This window comes from Bos indicus, chromosome 5 (genome assembly GCF_029378745.1).
Source record: "Bos indicus isolate NIAB-ARS_2022 breed Sahiwal x Tharparkar chromosome 5, NIAB-ARS_B.indTharparkar_mat_pri_1.0, whole genome shotgun sequence".
Classification (NCBI taxonomy): Eukaryota; Metazoa; Chordata; class Mammalia; order Artiodactyla; family Bovidae; genus Bos; species Bos indicus.
Genome location: NC_091764.1, coordinates 30901731 through 30919230, shown reverse-complemented (window position 1 = coordinate 30919230; position 17500 = coordinate 30901731). Strand labels below are relative to the sequence as shown.

The window sequence follows — 17500 nt, the reverse complement described above, 5'->3', positions numbered from 1 at the left end:
AGGCTGCAAAGGTGGCCCTCCCCTGCCCCAGCCCCGCAGTGAGGCTGACCCTCACTTACACACATTGACCCACTCTGTGACCTTGCACTCGTCACACAGCACGTAGCAGCACCAGTGGAAGCGGCAATTACAGCGCTCGACTCGGGTCTGCCGGAGCACGTTGTGCCCTCGGCCACAGCACAGGCTGCCACAGCTACCCAGCTGGTGGCTCGTCTTGTTGCAGGCCCGGCCCTGCGTGCCTGGGGAGCCCACAGTGGGGTCTCGCTCACAGAAGTCAGGAGAGTTCTCGAAGTAGACCAGCTCTCCTGAAAGGCGACGGGGCCGAAGACGGGGTTGAAAGGCTCCGGAGTTGCGGTTGTGAGTATCAATGAAGATGGCCCGGTCCAGCCGCTCCCTCAAGGCTGCTCCCACTGCCCGGAACTCTGGGGGTGCCCTCCAGCACGTCTTGAGCTGGCAGCTGCCTGACGTACCATGGCACTTGCATTTCCGCTTCAGGTTTTCAGTTACCACCTAGAGCATCAGCGAGGAAGAAATGAGAGGGGAGGGCAGCAAATGGACAGAGCACAGAGGTACAGGAAGGGGAGGGAGCAGAGAACATGCAGGAACAAACAGAGGAAGAATGGCAAAGAACTATCAGAAGAGAAAGGGCACCGTGGGACGGCTAATAGCCCCACTCCCTCATTTCATGTTGGAGAACGGAAGCCAGAGCAGAGAGTAAATTGCCCATCTTCAACAATCAGCTGGTTACAGAGATTTGGCTGATAACTAGTCGGCAACAGGATTCAGCTCCAGTTGCCCTGACTCCCAGTCCAGTGCTCTTTCCAGAGTGAACACTGGTAAACCAGGGAGTCTAGCCCAGAGAACCCCTAAATTCTAGGGAAGGCAGTGACTTGCTTGGCTCCAGGCCACCCCGCAGGTAACAATCACCCCCCACAGCTCATCCTCTTATGCTGCTGTGCCCTCTCAAATCTAGCCAGGCCTTAAAAACGCCAGGAAGACCCAGGACAAGTTGCGCACACACATACCTGACGCCCCACCCTGTTGTTGTGGATCCGCATTCGTGCCTGGATGTCCCGAGGAGCTTCCCTGGAATCCAAAAAATCCCGAGAGAACTTCTCCCCGAAGTCCATGTCATGGTTACAGCCGCCCCATTCCCACGTGTCCTGGGGGCCAGGGCTGGGACCGGAGCCGGGGCCCGAGCTGGGCAGGGAGTGGGAAAAGCTCTTGCCCCGCGATAGTGCCTGCAGCTGCAGCAGTTTCGCCCTCAGTCGATCCTGCTCACCACTGCCCTTCCAGCCACAGCCACAGCTCACCAGCTTGCCCAGGCTGCAGGCGGTGGCTACCGCATGCATGACCCCAGCAGCCAGCATGGAGAAGGAAAAAGCGCTCTCTCGGAAACCTGGGGATGAAAGGGGTGTGGATAGGGGTAGGTCTGACAAGCCACTGAGAGTAAGGAGGCCAAAGGAAACAGCCAACCTGCAATTCCAGAATTTCCTAACTGACTCCAGATCCTGCCTTTACCAGTTAAGTAGTTTAGGAGCAAGTCACAGGAGAAGGAAGGGAACCTAAAAGCACAGAGTCTCAGTTTCCTCATCTATAAAGGGAGAGGATGAATTGAGATGATCCCTGAGGCCCATTCTTGCTCTGTTTAAGTCTGGGATTGTCAAGTGTGGATGAAAGAGCTAGGCTAGAGGGAAAGACCCCTGGGGATGAGAGATGACTAAGAGAGAGTCCTTGAGGTCTTTGAAGATATGTTCACTTAGTTCTATATCTGAAAGCCTTAGAAATTCCCCAGCTCTGCAGGTGGGATGGAAGCGGAGGCCTTGGTTTTGTGTTGTTTTTTTTAATCAAGGTTATTTAAATCAGTCTTTTCACCAATTTACCCTCCACCAGCCCAAAATCCTCAAAGAGTTGGAGCTGTGGAGCTGTCCTTCCTCTTTCCAGTTTCTAGTTTTATATTTGCCTGTTAAGACTGCCCCTTGTATTTATCCTAACCTGTTATTACTCTGTAAAATGCTGGGAGAGGGAGAGAGGTGGAGGTGATTCTCCCTAAGGTCCTCTTAAAATGTTGACTTCTTTGTTATGTTTTGGGAGTCACAGAGGCTCAGGATGACAAGCCTTCCCCAAGCTTAGATAGACATGCTTCCCACTGGGCCATCAAAGCCTTCCCCTATGCCAGGCCCTGTAGGAAAGCAGCCTCCCTCTCTGGAGCCTTGAGTGGATGTGAGCACCTCTTTAGGGGCCAGGCCTCTCCCGTCCCAGGATGCAGGGCTCCTGGCCCAGCCTCCTGATCCCCCAACCTCAAGCCTCCAGGGGTGAAGCTGTTTTCACAAGTCTTGGGAATTCCCCCACAGATGGCAGCTGCCTATTAACCCCATAGTCCCCAAAGTATTGCCCCCACCCTTGGGCTGAGCCCGAGATGGATGTTTACTCCTTTAGGGAGTAAACTGGGGCATGGCCTGGCAAGAGACAGTGATGCACTTCCAGACCAGGGCCCCTAGGCCAGGCCCCACAGTGACCTCCTGTGGGGAACACCTCCAGTGAACACCTCCAGTGCTTCCTCACCTGCTCAAGTGAGAGCCACCTGGGGCCCCCACAGCACTGAGGAGGGGGATGCTCCCTGGCTTCAAAGCCATCGGGGTCTTTGTTCCCAGCTTCTGCTCCTGGGAACCCCAGTAATTAGGGGAGAAGGTTTAACCCTTAAACGGTTGGGGGCGTCACCCCACCCCCGCTGAGGCTATGGGGACACCAGCCTGGGCTTGTCCCATGCAGAGAGGAGGGGCAGAAAAATTGGGGGACGGGGAGGAGGGGGGCATTTAAAGCTTCTAGGGCTGGGGGCATCACTTGCTCACAGGTGCAGCCGAGATCAGCTGGGCGGAGGCAGGAAAGGGGGGCCCTGGGGTAGGGGAGCAGGGACCCAGCTGCCTTGCCGGCAGCGCGCAGGTGGAAGTCTGAAGCACGGGGCCCCAGACGGGTGGCCAGACCCTACTCCGCGCAGCTCCGGGGGGGAATTCCCGGAGAGGCCCCTCCCGGAGTGGTGAACCAGTCCCTTCCCGCCTCCGCTCGCGTCGGCGTGCCCCCCCACCCCCCAGCCCCGGCGGCGGCGCAGCCTCTCCCGGTCAGGCTCACCGCGCTTGAGGATGGCGCTGTGGTGCGGCAGGCGGCCGCCGCCCTCGAGCGCCGAGCAGTTCCAGCGCTGGTCCCGCAGCTGGTGCTGGCACTCGTGGACCGCGATGTGCAGGCCCTGGAGCGCCGACGCCGTCACGTCGGGGCTGCGCAGGCACAGGCCCAGCTGCTGCTTGCTCAGGCCCGACAGCGTCAAGCACACGGTGTTGGCGGTCAGCGGCGGCTCGCCGCCGCCCGGCAGCTTCAAGCCCTGAATCTCATTGCCGAGGGCCCTGGGAACCGAGAAGGCGTCTCAGGTCTGCGGTCCAGGCCTTCGCGCCCCCTCCGACGTCTCCCGACCGGCCTCTAACCCAGGGCTTTCTCTCACGGGCTGGGTGACAGGGGGACGGCTCACCGACTGCACAACGCCAGGAACAGGAGACCGGCGAGGCCCGAGGGCGGAGGCCGCGGCCGGGGCTCCTCCCGCATGTCGAATCCCGGGCCCGAAGGCCCCGATGGGCAGATCGAGCAGGGCCTGCAGGACAGGGACACTTGGGGAGCGCTCCAGAATAGGGTGGCTCACCCGGGCAACCGAAGGATGCCCAACTCCCGCTCCTAACTCACCAGGGCCACTCCACTAATCCCGCTCAAACAAAACAGTAAGATCACGCCCTTGATTCCCTGAGTACCTGGGCCCTGGAAGAAGTATGGGCCTAGAAACTGGGACTTACGCCAGCGTCCTGGAGCTCACCCAGCCAGACACAGTGCCCGGCACACTGACACACTCACGTGCAAACAGCTGGATAGTCTCACAAACAGCTCTCCATTACCCTGTCCACTGCTCCCTTTTCAAGGGCCCCAAGATTGGCTTCCCAGGCCCAACAAAGCTTCACCCTCTCACGCTCAGGAGGCCTAGGGGCAGGATTGAGAGGGGGCGGGGTGGGGGAGTGTAGTCTCCAAGTGCCATCTAGCAGCTTCCCTGAAAAGGGTGGAGGAATGGGCTCCCGCTCCCACTCTGCCCTTTGCAGCCCCATTAGGGAGCCAGGGGAGGCTCCAGGTGCCACAAGTCTGGGAGGGGACCTTGCTTCCCTCTTGAAATGGGCCGTGGTGCCGGCTGAGTCCTTTACTTCGTCTGATACTTTTCCTAACTACACGTTCCTCTCCTCCTGGCACTGCCCATCTGGTCCCCACCAGGTCCTCAGCCTCAGCCCCCACCCCTCCGCTCTCCACTCACTGGCCTCCAAATCTAGGGCCACTCCTTTATTTGCTAGGCTTTTATCTCTGGCAATATCCCGGGCTCTCTCTGCATCTCTGCGCCCCCGTGGGCGGATGCGTGTCTGTCTGACTACCAGAGTGCTTGTCGCGTCCCCGAGTGCGAGTCCCTGCCCTCCCTGCTTTCCCAATTCCGATTACCTCCAGCTGCTCTGGGGCCGAGTCTGCCACAGGCGCGGTTGGGTCGCCTGGGCTCGAGCTGTTCAAACTGTGGGGAGACTGCGTCGGGTTCTGGCCCCTCGGCAGAGCCGCATTCTTCCAGGGCAGGGCCACTCCTCTCCGCCGCTTCCCCAGCGCCGCCGCGGCCGCCGGGAGGAAGGGAGGGAGTGATCGAGAAAGCTAGCGAGCGGGCAAGCACAGAACTGGGGGCTCTGGCTCTACTCGCGCGGAGCTCACCGGCGGCTCTGCCGCGGCTGACAGAGCTGCGGCCCCTCCCCGAGCCCGGGGCATCCCCACCCCAACTCCTCACACCCCCCGCCTTGACCCGGGGAGCCCAGCCGCTCCCCCTCCTCCCGGCGTACTCACACACCCTCTCCCCCGACGCTTGGGTTTCAGGCTTGGCCCCACCGAAGGGGGAGGCGGCCAGAGTTCCACTCACCTGCTCTGGGACCGCCAAGGCTGCAAGGAGGGTGTGGCGACCCAGACTAGAGAGCCAAGCCTCTGGTCCCCAGTGGTCATGTCTCTTTGCCTCAGTTTCCCCCACCGATAGCTGAGTGACTGGAAGGTGCCTTTGACCAGATGAAGACGGAACTCAGATCGAACTTGCCTGGCTTGACTGGCTTGGTCTCCGCGCGAGAGCCTGGGGAGAGCGCACTGCAGGGCAATCTGAGCTGGCGGGAGTAGCTCCCTTCTGGGTGGCTTGGCTTCCGCCCACCTCGGAGCCCTACGCCTGCCCCTTGGGAGGGGTCAGCTCTGGCCTCAGAGTTTGGCTGTGGCAGAGGTTCCGGGAGCTCCGGAGATCTTCAGCCTGCCGCTGTGCTTCCTTCGGCTCACAGACATCCTTGCCAGCAGAGGTCCCCTGCCCTTCCTAAGATCCCAAGTCGCCACTCCGGGGTGGCCCATATTCCTGCTCCAGACTCGCAGACTTGCTTCACGTGGAAAGAGGAGGGATCCCAAACTGAGCCCAGCCTGAGGACAGCCAGGCAGAGTCTGATCGTGGGTTGCACGGACGGAGGCAAACCACCCTAGGGAGTTCCAGTGGCAGCGAAGGGGTTAGGCGCCACTGCGCTCCTGCCTGACTCACCCTCCCAGCTCTAACCACTGTGGGCTATTTTTGCCAGAGAGGGGCCCCAGGCTTCCCAGCCGCCCCCCGCCCCTGCCAGACCGCAGCCCAAGGCACGGCTGGCCCCGCGCGCCCGAGGCTGGCACGTTGACTCAGAGACAGGCCCCCCGGGGAAGAAGAGCCACGGGGTTGAAACCCACAGCCACAGTCATCTCTTCCTTGGTAGTGGCCATGCAGCTTTCCTGGGCAGCCAGCCTCTAGTCTGTGTGGCTGCAGGTCTTGCCCTGGGCTGCAGGGGGCACTGCTGTCTAGGGGGCAAAGCCGTCTGAGAGAGATTAATAACTTTTATCTGTAGGGATATTTATTAATCACCTTTATGTGCCAGGCCGCAGGCAGGCTGGGGAGGTGAAAGTACCCTAATTCCTGACCCCGGACAGCTGTGATCAAAGAGGGGTGCTTTTATCTGCTTTCTCACCTCTGGGTGGAGAGGGGAATAGAGGAGAAGCCCTACAGGAGAAGGGGCTCTTGTCCCTGCTTCCCGTTTAGGGGCCAAGAACCAAACCATGTGTGGCTTTTGAGACCACTAGAATCTGCACCCTATCTTAGTAGCTTTTGGATCCTGTCCTTGTCCTTCCTGCATGTCAGCCTGGAACTTTACCTAGGTCCCTGGAGGAGGGGAACAAGGTTTCCCATGCTCTTGGACACTTGCATTTTTCCATGTGACTCCAAGTCTCCCTCAGGTTTCAGACTGCTCCTTCTGATTTTACCCTTGTTGGGCTGTGGTATAGTCAGGTGCCAAGGAAGGGCCAGGATCACAGCTACTACCACAGATTCCAACATCTTAGTGACCCCCGGGCTCCCCAGGCTGCCCTGTCCCAAATCCAAAGACCCATACTCCTGTTTCTTTCCCAGGAGAAGCCCAGCTCTGGGACAGGAGGCCACAGGCAGGCAGACTGGGTGGCCTGAGCTGGCCCCCAGTGCCCTCGGCCCGACCGGCTGGCCTGAGCACTGACCCGCAGGCGGCTGGAGGGTGGTGGGGCAGGCGGGGCCTGGAGAGGGCTGTGGGTACACACCCATTGCCTAATACCCCAAGCACGCGGCCAGCTCCAGGAAAGGAGAGGGGCGGGAACCAGAGAGACCTTGACAAGGGTTGGGGCCATGACAGCAGGGGGAAAGTGAGGGGCTGTCATTACTTCAGAGAGGGAGTGGGAGCAAGCTGGTCCCCCTTCCCCTGCGGGGAAGAGTAGGGGGCTGACTTCCCATCATAGGGCTGGACATATCAAGAGCAATCTGAGAACACTGGGACTCTATAGGGCGGGGGTCAAAGAAAAAAGTGGGGGTCCCTGGAGATTGGGGGATCCAGCAACTGAGGCGGTGGCTAAAGCTGAGTGCAGCCTCAAAAGCCTCCTCCTCCTCCCCCCGTGTTTGCCTTGGCCCGGGGTCCCGTGTGACTCATCTATTGCTGAGCTGCTGATAGGGGCGGCCAGGCCCAGGGAACCCAAATTATAGGCCCTGGAGGGATGGATGCACCCGCGGCGGCGGTGAGCTCAGCTGTGCTGCCCACCCTCCGCCTCTCACGCCTTCTGCTGCAGCACCCTGGGCCACCACCCAGAGGCACCAAAGCGTTCGCAGCTGACTGCACTGGACTTCAGAGAAACCCCCAACACTCAGCAGTTGCCCCCCACATATCAGTAAAATTACCCACGACAGAACTTTGCACCCTTCTCCACCAGAGGCTGATGCCTTCCCAGCCCAAAGAGGGAGTGCCACCTGCTGGTGCTTCAAAAGAAGGTAGGCTCCTCTGCCCACAGCTCTCAGCCCTGGTCCCCTGCTTCCCCCCAAGACCCCCATTTAGGTAAAGCCCCTCTCCCTTTGGATATCTCTCTCTCCAATTCCTATTTTAAGAGGGTAGTTTACTACTGACTTTCCACTTTAAGCCTTTAAAGGTATCCATGGTCAAAAGTGATGCAAAAAATAAATAAAGCAGAGTAAAGGAGATAGGTGGCAGAATTCCATTTTATATAGGGGGAGGAGTGAAAGGGATGTGGAGGAACAAACATATGGAGATATCAGGGAAGGGCATTCCGGAAGACAGAAAAGTGAGTGCAAAGATCTTGAAACAGATACTTCCTTGGTATGTTCAAGGAATTAGCAAGGAGGCCAGTGTGGCTGGAGGGAGGAACCTACAGGGGTTTTGAAGACAGAAGAGCAGGAGTTTCGTTTTCTGTTTTGTTTTTTTTTTTTTTTGACTGATTTGACTTAGAGTATAAGAAAACAGACAAGTCAAGGATGGCTCTAGGGTTCTCATCCTGTGCAACTCAAAGGATGGGGTTGCCATTCACTGGGATGGGGATGACTGAATAAAGAGTAGGTGCAAGTGAATAACTGGGAGTTTAGTTCTGGATATTGTACATTTTGAGATGTTTATTCAAGCGTTAGATGTGCAAGTTCAGAGTTCAGGGCCAGAGATAAAAGTAGGGAGTATGAGACTGTATAGTTCACCAAATGAGTGAGTGTAGACTGAGAAGAAGTTCCAGATTGAAATGGGGTGCAGTCCAATGAGTCATGTAGAAATTGGGTACAAAGGTGGGACCAGATAAAGAGACTGAGAAGGTGAGCAGTCAGGAAGGTAGGAATGGTGTTCCAGGAATCAAGTGAGACTATTTCAAGGAAGAAGTGTTCAACTTTGTCTGCTATTCCTAAAAAGTTTGTTAGGATGAGAACTGAGATTTGACAGTAGAGCAAAATGGAGGTCACGGATGATTTTGAGGAGGAAATGCAGTGGGTTCAAAGGTGTGATTAAGGTGGTGGAAAGAGAGAATAAAGAAAAGAAACTGGCACCGGGGTGATTAAAGCAACACTTTGAGTTGTGCAGTAAAAGACAACACAGAAATGGGGCACACTTAGGTGGTAATGTGATGTCAAATAAAGTTGTGGGGTTTTTTAGATGGGAGACATTATGGCATCTTTGTAGGCTGATAGGTATGATCCAGTAGAGAGGTAAATTGATGACACAGGAAAGGAAGAGAAAACAATTAATAGGGTGATGATTTGAGCTAAATAAATTTGGGCCAGGTCCTGCAAAATTTGACCAGCCCTAGAGCCCTCCCACTCTTCCCCACTATTCCTGGTGGGTGAGATAGTGGAACAAAGGATATGGAATCCTTCTTTCCTCCCTTCTTACTTGTGCTTGTCACCAGTGGCCACAGACAGGACTGCCCTGTCTTCAAGCCCAGCTCCCTCCTCCATGGGGTTTTATCAACCCACTAAACCAAAAGATGTGACCCAGGCCCCAGTGGGAAAAACTCCTAAGGGACAAAGGGCAAGCTGCCCATGGTACACTATCTACTTACTTGAGCCGTCTGTGCTGGGTGGCCTCCACAGGGGCCACTGGCTTTTAGACCTTTGGAAGATGCTAAGCCAGTACACCTTGTCCCTCAGGGTCAAATCCTTGGAGGGGCAAAGGGCCTGGGAAAGATATTCCCCTGGAAAATAACCTCCATCAGGTTTCATTTGGGTAATATGCATCCTTTTAAAATGCCCCAGGAAGTGCCCCAGGAAGATTCATTAAACTTATTAGGCATTTATTCTTTAGAGTGATTTGCCTGCACTGGCAGGGAGGCCTGATCATTTCTGGGCTTGGAACTCTTTGGGACCAGGCCTGATACATTACTCAGTCAAAAAAACATCCTAAAGTCAGGGAAGATGAAAAAAGAGAAGATCAAAAGGGAGGCAGGAAGATCCTAAAGACCATTTCTATTTATCTCCCAGTTTGGTGAAGGGCCCCCAGCCTGCTACTGCTGTACAATCACAAGCAGCCATTAAGGTGGAAAAAGCATGGGGTGTGAGTCAGAACAGTCTGGGTTTTAACCTGGCTCTACCGTTCATCCCTTTATTAGCTGCGAGGCCCATGGAAAACTGCCTAATCTAGTTTTTCCTTTGTAAAATGGAGAGAGAGAGGAGAGATGTAAAGGAGGAGATCCTCCTCTTCCAGGGGCAAACTGCATGTGTTGGCGGGGCCTGATAACCAGGCTGGCAGTGCCCCCTATACCCCACACGGGGAACAGCAGCCACTCCTTCCATAGGAGGCAGAGGGGCCCTGAAGCTGAGAGGATGTAGGGAGGCGTGTTAGGGTTAGGTATCCCAGCATGGTGAGAGTAAAGAGAGCCAGAGTTTTAGGTGGAGAAGACAGAAACTTGGTGGAAATTTTCAGAAAGAAGCAGAAATGTGGATGCACAGGTTCTCTGCTCTGGGTTCAGTTTAGTCAGCAGCCCTTTTGCTCCCAGCCCCTCCACACACACACCTGACATCTAGTCTAATGCCTGTCTTTTCTGAGCCCAGTCTCAGAGTCACCGCTGCTCCAGGCCTCATCCATTATGATGCCACCTTGGTTACAGGTTTTGTCCCGTGCCCCCAGTGACATGCACAGGTTGACACATGCCATGGGGTGACACACTATAGGATGACACAAGGTACACAGGGCGAGAGTGACACATATATGCATATTTAATCTCCTACTCATCCACCCACCTCCACACACAGCTCCAGACACTTCCTCGGTCAACCTTCTGGGTCTCTCCTGCCCACCCCCTTCCTGACACATAGGAGATGATGCACTGTCCCAGGGGGTGTCTGTGACAAGATGACTCGATGATGCCTTCTGACCTGAGCTAAATTCCAAGATTCTTGAGAAAGGCTCCTAAAATCCCTCCTCAGAACATGGAGTTTCTGTACATGAGGACACACACTCATGGGTGTATGCACATTCTCACATGCAGTCTCATTTACAACTCTCCCACTTAATGCACACACTGGCAGGCATTTGTGCACTTCTTTCCTCCCACAAGTACAAACCTCTGCTGCCTCAGGTTTCTCTCCATGATCGGGCTCTGTGTGCTCAGCTCATCCCCCAACCCCAACCCACCCCTGGGATTTCCCTGACCACAGCCCCAACCCCACGCGTCTCCCCCTTCTCCTTCCCTGTTCAGCCGTCGGGGGTTCATGGGCAGGGAGGAGTCTCCCCAGAGTTGCTGCCCAGAACCACAGCTTTCCTTCTTCCACTCAGGATGGGGGACCGGGGTGACGTCGAAGGGACAGCCCCACAGTGGGCAGCGAAGTGGCTGAGCTCCTAGCCGTTTGTCCCCGCAGCACACTGGTCGCTGCGCCCCCTGGCGGACTCTGGTCCCCGACGGGCTCCGGACGCGGAGAGGACTGAGGCGGGCGCGCGTGGGAGGGCGTCCCAAGGGGAGGGGTCGGCGGCCAGTGCAGGTCTGGAGGCGGGAGCCACCGGGCAGGGGGCGGGGGTGAGCCCCGACGGCCAGCCCGTCAGCTCTCGCCTCAGACGGGCGGGAGCCACGGCCCCGCTCGCTGCCCATTGTCTGCGCCCCTGACCGGTGCGCCCTGGTGCCACAGTGCGGCCGGCGGGGCAGCCTCCTATCGTCACTTCAGCCAGCGCCGCAACTATAAGAGGCGGTGCCGCCCGCCGTGGCTGCCTCAGCCCACCAGCTGGGACCGCGAGCCATGCAGCCGGTCGCCAGCCCCCAGGGCTGTTAGAGCCAGACTGCGAACTCTCGCCACTTGCCGCCACCGCCGCGTCCCGTCCCACCGCCGCGGGCAGCAGCCAAAGCCGCCCCAACTGCAGCATAGAGCGGGCAAGGGCAGGCAGGCCATGGGGCACTGGGCGCTGCTGCCTTGCTGGGTTTCTGCTGCGTTGTTGCTGGCGCTGGCCGCTCTGCCTGCAGCCCTGGCCGCCAACAGCAGTGGCCGATGGTGGTAAGTGAGCTGGTGCGGGGTCGCCACTTGTCTCGGGGCACAGAGCCAGGGGCCAGCCCCATCCAGCTCCCACGCTCTGGGATCCGTCCGCAGACAGACTTCCTCCAGCGCTCTGACTTCCCTTTGAGACACCGAGGGGCGCTCTGGAGCGGAGCTGGTCCAGAAATTCCAGCTCTGCTGAAGTGGGGTGAATGGTCCGTCCGGCGGCCCACGATACTCCAGGAGGGGAGCCCTCTCTCATCTAGCATTGCCCTTCTTCCAAGAACCCCCAAAGGAGCTTCACGATGGTAGTCACACTACAGGGCTTCCCAGCCTCTGGAGAGAAAGGCCAGGCGTGCACTCCGAAAGAAGCCAATAAGCGGGTGGAACTCCCAAGCATTTCACGCCTTGGGTGGGCATGGACGGCAGGCCAGGATTTGCGAGCCAGACTGTCCGGAAACAGGCTCTGAGAGCCAAGGTGAATATCTAGTCCCTGGGCTCTCCATCCCTCCGCTGTCCAGCTCCGGGCGCAGCCCGCAGTTCCCGAGTAGCCCTAAGATTCCTGGGAACACAAAAGTCTGAAAGCCAAGTCCTTTCAAACTAGTGAGTGCCTAAGCGCAGAATTGTTACCTTATTATTGATTTCTCCCCGCTCTTGTGGGCAAATAGCTCCAGGAAGAGGACAGAGCGAGCATGACCTTTCTGGTTAGGGTTAGGGTTAGGGTGCAGGTCCCCTTCCAGAGCTTGAACTCCTCTCATGCATCTCACCAGGGGCATCGTGAACGTAGCCTCCTCCACGAACCTGCTGACCGATTCCAAGAGTCTGCAGCTGGTACTCGAGCCCAGTCTGCAGCTGCTGAGCCGCAAACAGCGGCGGCTGATCCGCCAGAACCCGGGGATCCTGCACAGCGTGAGCGGGGGGCTGCAGAGCGCTGTGCGAGAGTGCAAGTGGCAGTTCCGGAACCGCCGCTGGAACTGTCCCACGGCTTCGGGGCCCCACCTCTTCGGCAAGATCGTCAACCGAGGTGGGTACCCCGCAAGTTGATGCTTCCGGGGACCAGGGGAGCGCGGGGTCACCTCAGGGCACGGGCGGGCAAGTGCAGGGAAGATGTCTGGGGTATCTGCAGGGTCACAGAATCAGCCTGCCAAGAGCTTCATGCCAGCACTAGCTCTGGGCCAGACTCGTTCCACCAGGAGGTTTCAACCCATGTGCCTCGGGCAAGAAGCTTAGCTTTTCTGAGCCACTGCCCCAGCGAAAGGGAGTGCTGAATGGTGGACGCTCGCTGGCCACCACTTTTCCGCAGTCCCTCTAAAAGAAGCCTGCGAGGCTGCTCTCTTGCCTCCAGCCCAGCAAGGCTTGCATCGCTGATGTGAGCTGGAGAGTTCTTGGCGGTGCAGAATTCTTCCACTCCCCTCTATTCTCTTTTCCCTCCGGGGCTGCCCACTTGCACCGAGAAGTCAAAATGAGCCCGGAGTCTCAGTAAAGCGTGATTACAAGTGTGGACGAGGTAGCGTGCCCACACACGTGCTTTCGCGGGGAGACCAACTTGCCAACACAGCCGGTCGCCAGGCTTCCAGGACTCTAAGGGCGTGGGACTCAAAGGTCCCAAGGCCTCCCCTGAAGGTGCAGGCTGCACCCCGCGTGCCCCCTCGCTGATCCCCTCTCCCATCCCCAATAGGCTGTCGGGAAACAGCATTTATCTTCGCCATCACCTCGGCCGGGGTCACCCACTCGGTGGCGCGCTCCTGCTCAGAGGGCTCCATCGAATCCTGCACGTGCGACTATCGGCGGCGCGGTCCTGGGGGCCCCGATTGGCACTGGGGAGGCTGCAGCGACAACATCGACTTCGGCCGCCTCTTCGGCCGGGAGTTTGTGGACTCGGGAGAGAAGGGGCGGGACCTTCGCTTCCTCATGAACCTTCACAACAATGAGGCGGGGCGCACGGTGAGCCTGCTTGAGGGTGTCCGCACCCGAAACGGAATGGCAGGGATCTTGGAGTCCCTGCCTTAGGCTAAGCTCGAACTTGGGAAGTAACGGTCGGTGTTAAGGCTAGAGGTTAGGCTAAGGAATCAGGCGAGGGTGTCCGGAGGGCGCGGGGGCTTGGAGGGATTCACAGAATGAAAGGGATAGTCTGACAACCGAGAGGTTAGAAGTCATGTAAGCCATGGACTGTGTTGCCTACGCCCGCCACTGTTCAGGTTCAAAAAATAAGGCTGAGAAGCAAAGACAGATTCTCCGGGTGGAGCAGAGTTGGGTTTGGTGTCCAAATCTCTGCGGGGCATTTCGTGGCTCCCTGCCTTTGGGCTCGGCTAGGCCTGGGCCTTTGCTGAGATCGCGGCGACGACCAGGAGGGGGCGGTATCCGGGAAGGTGGCTCTGGCTCTGACGGCGTCCCGGGCCGTCCTTTCTTCTTCTTCTTCCCCACCCCCCCGCCTCCCTAGACCGTGTTCTCCGAGATGCGCCAGGAGTGCAAGTGCCACGGGATGTCGGGCTCATGCACGGTGCGCACGTGCTGGATGCGGCTGCCCACGCTGCGCGCAGTGGGCGACGTGCTGCGGGACCGCTTCGACGGTGCCTCGCGCGTCCTCTACGGCAACCGCGGCAACAACCGTGCATCGCGGGCGGAACTGCTGCGCCTGGAGCCGGAGGACCCGGCTCACAAGCCTCCCTCGCCCCACGACCTCGTCTACTTCGAGAAGTCGCCCAACTTCTGCACGTACAGCGGACGCCTGGGTACTGCGGGCACGGCGGGTCGCGCCTGCAATAGCTCGTCGCCCGCGCTGGATGGCTGCGAGCTGCTCTGCTGTGGCCGGGGCCACCGCACGCGCACGCAGCGCGTCACCGAGCGCTGCAACTGCACCTTCCACTGGTGCTGCCACGTCAGCTGCCGCAACTGCACGCACACGCGCGTACTGCACGAGTGCCTGTGAGGCGCTGCGCGGACTCGGCCCCTGGGAGCACTCTCCTCAAGCCCACCCCCAGATTCACCACTGGCACCTCAGACCCGGATCTGCGCCCACCCCGTCCCTCCAGCCACACTCCGGGATTCCTACTACCTATCCCATCATTTCTCCCACCTCCTCAGACCTGGGGACTCCTGAAACCACTTGCCTGGGGCGGCATGAACCCTCTGGCCATCCTGATTGACCCGCCCCCGGACCTACCTCCCTCCCTCTCCGCGGGAGACCCCCTTGTTGCACTGCCCCCTGCTTGGCCGGGAGGTGAGAGAAGGATCGGTCCCCTCCCCAATCAGGGTCAGCTCCCGACGCGAAGCTCTGCCTCCTCCACCGGGCGCAGCGACCTGCCTGCTTTTCTCCTTCCTTCTCTTTTAACCTCCGTTTTCTCCAGGTCCCCACATGCCCTTCCCCTTCTCCTGTCAAGGGTGCACACCCTGAACACACACCTGGGCATCAGGGCCTTTCTCCTCCCCACCTACAGCTGAAGTGGGAGGTTCCGGGGTGAGAGGGCAGCTGTGGTGATGTGGAAAATGATGTTGGGGACCCGCGAGAAATATCGCCATTCTCCCAGCCTCTGTCATGGAGCCATTGAACAGCTGCGAACCATGCCTCCCTCAGCCACCTCCTACCCTCTTCCTGTCCTGCCTCCTCATCAGTGTGTAAATAATTTGCACTGAAACGTGGATACAAAGCCACGAGTTTGGTTGTTGTAAATAAAAACTATTTATTGTGCTGGGTTCCAGCCTGGTTTGCAGAGACCACTTCCCTCCCCAACCTAATTCTTCTCCATTCTTCTCTCCTTTTGCTCTCCAGCCTTTTCTGACCCCTCTTTGTCTCTCCTAGTTTCTCCAAGATGCCTTTGCATTCCGGAATCAGTATTTCCTTCCACTGTAGCTATTAGTGGCTCCTCGCCCCCCACCAATGTAGTATCTTCCTCTGCAGAATAAAATCTCTATTTTTATCAATGACTTGGTGGCTTTTCCTTGAATCCAGAACACACTATTGCTTACCTCCTTTAAACAAATAGGATACATTGTTGAGGGACTGTTTTCCTGACTCTGGAAGAGGACTCTGACATTCTGTCCCTTGGATGACCCTGATGAGGCCACTGGGGATCCAGGTCTCCAGATGAACCCAGTCAGGAGCCAAAAGATGCTACAGGGTCCTTCTTCCTATTTGAACACCAATTGGCTGTATGATACTGTGAAAGTCCATAACTTCAGTTTCTTGCCTTGCTGAGTGGGGATTAAACAAACAAACTTGGAGACCCTGCCTTTCCTATGTAGAAGAGCTGTTGTGAAAATCGCTACAACTGAGTGGTAGCTATGATGGTGTTCTGAAAAGAAACCAAAGAAGAAAGAGAAACCCAAACAGAAAGGATACTGTGGCTCATGGGTGTAGAGGTTTTGGTCCCCAAAGCCTCTCTGGGCCAGCTGTGGTCAGGGTGTTGGGCAACGGGGAAGCCACTCTCCTTCCCAGGACAGGGAAATGCCACATTAGGACATCAACTTCCAAACCTTGGGCTACAAAGAACAGGTGAAAAGCTGAGAGAGGATAATGGGGGAGAAGAAAGGAACAGCAGGGTTAGAATCCAAATAGAGGCTAGACTTTAACCAGTGTAACTGAAAGGAAACCCAACTGTGGTCCATAACCAAACCATGAGGTTAGCCATTCCCATAGAAAGCCCAAATGAGAATTCTGTTACTAACAACACCAACATGATACCTCTGTGTGCATTTCACCAGATCGGAGGGGAGAACTAATTTCTCCTACAGCCCGAAAACCTCTCTCTAACTCGAATCCACTCCCTCTCCCTAGGATTAGGTCTAACCTTAGCCTTAACCTAACTTCAGGCAAACACTAACTGCTTGCTAAGCTCTAATGCCAGTCTCTAATCCTAACACTTCCCCCGCCCCAGGGGAGGGCTTGAAGGACAGGGGGAGCTATGAAGCACCCCACCCCCTAAGGGCAACGACTGATCCCAGCCTACTGGAGAATTTCCCCCTCTCCCCAGGACTCTTTGCTGTTGTTGCTGCCTCCCACCTCCCTGGATGTGTGAACTCTGACCCTTGTTGGCCTTTGGGATATGTGTGGGGGTAGGGAAGTGGAGCCAGGAGCTGCTCAATCCTGCAGTGATATATCCCTTTTCCTTTCTCTCATCCACCAAGCTAGCACCAGTTCAGCTTTGATGGGCAGTTGAGGAGGAGGAATAGAAATCTTACTGATCCTGGGCAGAAGGTACCTGACAGGGCTGCGTGTCCAGTAAAGAACCCCCTGCAATAATGTCCAGTCTATAATCCAAAGAGCTACTAGATCCCCCCAGAGGTAGGAGAGGAGGTGTGGGCCCCTGCCAGACAATACCCAGATTCGGGGAGAAGCAACAGGGTGAAGAGTCAAAGGGTTGGCAGCTGTCCCCAACCACTCTCACCTAACTCCTAACACTACGAACTAGAATGAGTATCTGCTTTCAGGCCTGGAAGCTGGGGCGGGGGGGGGGGGGGGGGCGGGCGGCTCTGAGCTGCGCCGACACATAGGAGCTGGAAGAAGGGCAAGGAAGAAGTGAATCCTGTTCTGGTCCTAACTAGACTTTCAAAAACTCCGTAGCTTTCTGGGCTTCAGCTGCTTTGTCTATTCAACAGGGATGATTACTGGCACTTAGTCTTCTTCAGGAAGGTGATGAGGTTCAGACAAGATCATGTACATGGACGTGAAATACAGGGTCATTTGAACACTTGCTGACATCTCTTCTGTGCCAGGGATATGCCAAATGCTGGGGATATAGTGATGTATGAGCCATGGAGCCTGCTAGAAGTATACAGTCTGGCCAGGGAATCAGGCACATCAAGATATTGTCAGGATAATGGAAGCAGTGCTGTGAAGGCTCAATGAAGTGTAAAGCCCTCTGCACAAGCATGAAGTTTAAAGACAGACTCCCATACTCATGTCCTCAGCATGGAAGTCCTTTACTTCCAGCCACAGGAACTTCAAGGGAGGGGGTAGGGAAGTGCAGAATGGGGCTGGGTCCTCAAAGGGACATGTGATAATAAAGCAAAAAAAAAAAGTAAGCAAAAGAAAAAAATTTTTTTTAAAGCAAAAGGGCTAGATCTGCAAAGCACTACCTAGGAGCTAATTATTGATTAGGATCACATGTGCCATCCTCACACGGAGCAGGTAAACCCTAGGGAGGAAAGCAG

The 17500-nt window shown here is 56.8% G+C and overlaps 2 protein-coding genes across 2 annotated transcripts; one reads left to right on the top strand and one right to left on the bottom strand.

Annotated features, from left to right (window-relative positions):
• Positions 1-51: 51 nt before the first annotated feature.
• WNT10B (Wnt family member 10B) lies at positions 52-4823 on the bottom strand. Its single transcript, XM_019960669.2, has 5 exons — positions 4519-4823; positions 3521-3640; positions 3130-3398; positions 1026-1399; positions 52-510 (listed from the first exon to the last, which is right to left on the bottom strand). The coding sequence occupies exons 2-5, from the start codon at positions 3592-3594 to the stop codon at positions 52-54; spliced, it is 1176 nt and encodes a 391-aa protein (XP_019816228.2). The 5' UTR covers positions 3595-3640; positions 4519-4823.
• A 6444-nt stretch (positions 4824-11267) lies between these two features.
• On the top strand, positions 11268-14279 carry WNT1 (Wnt family member 1). The gene is made up of 4 exons (XM_019960036.2): positions 11268-11371; positions 12121-12374; positions 13029-13294; positions 13791-14279. The coding sequence occupies exons 1-4, from the start codon at positions 11268-11270 to the stop codon at positions 14277-14279; spliced, it is 1113 nt and encodes a 370-aa protein (XP_019815595.1).
• The last annotated feature ends 3221 nt before the right edge of the window (positions 14280-17500 follow it).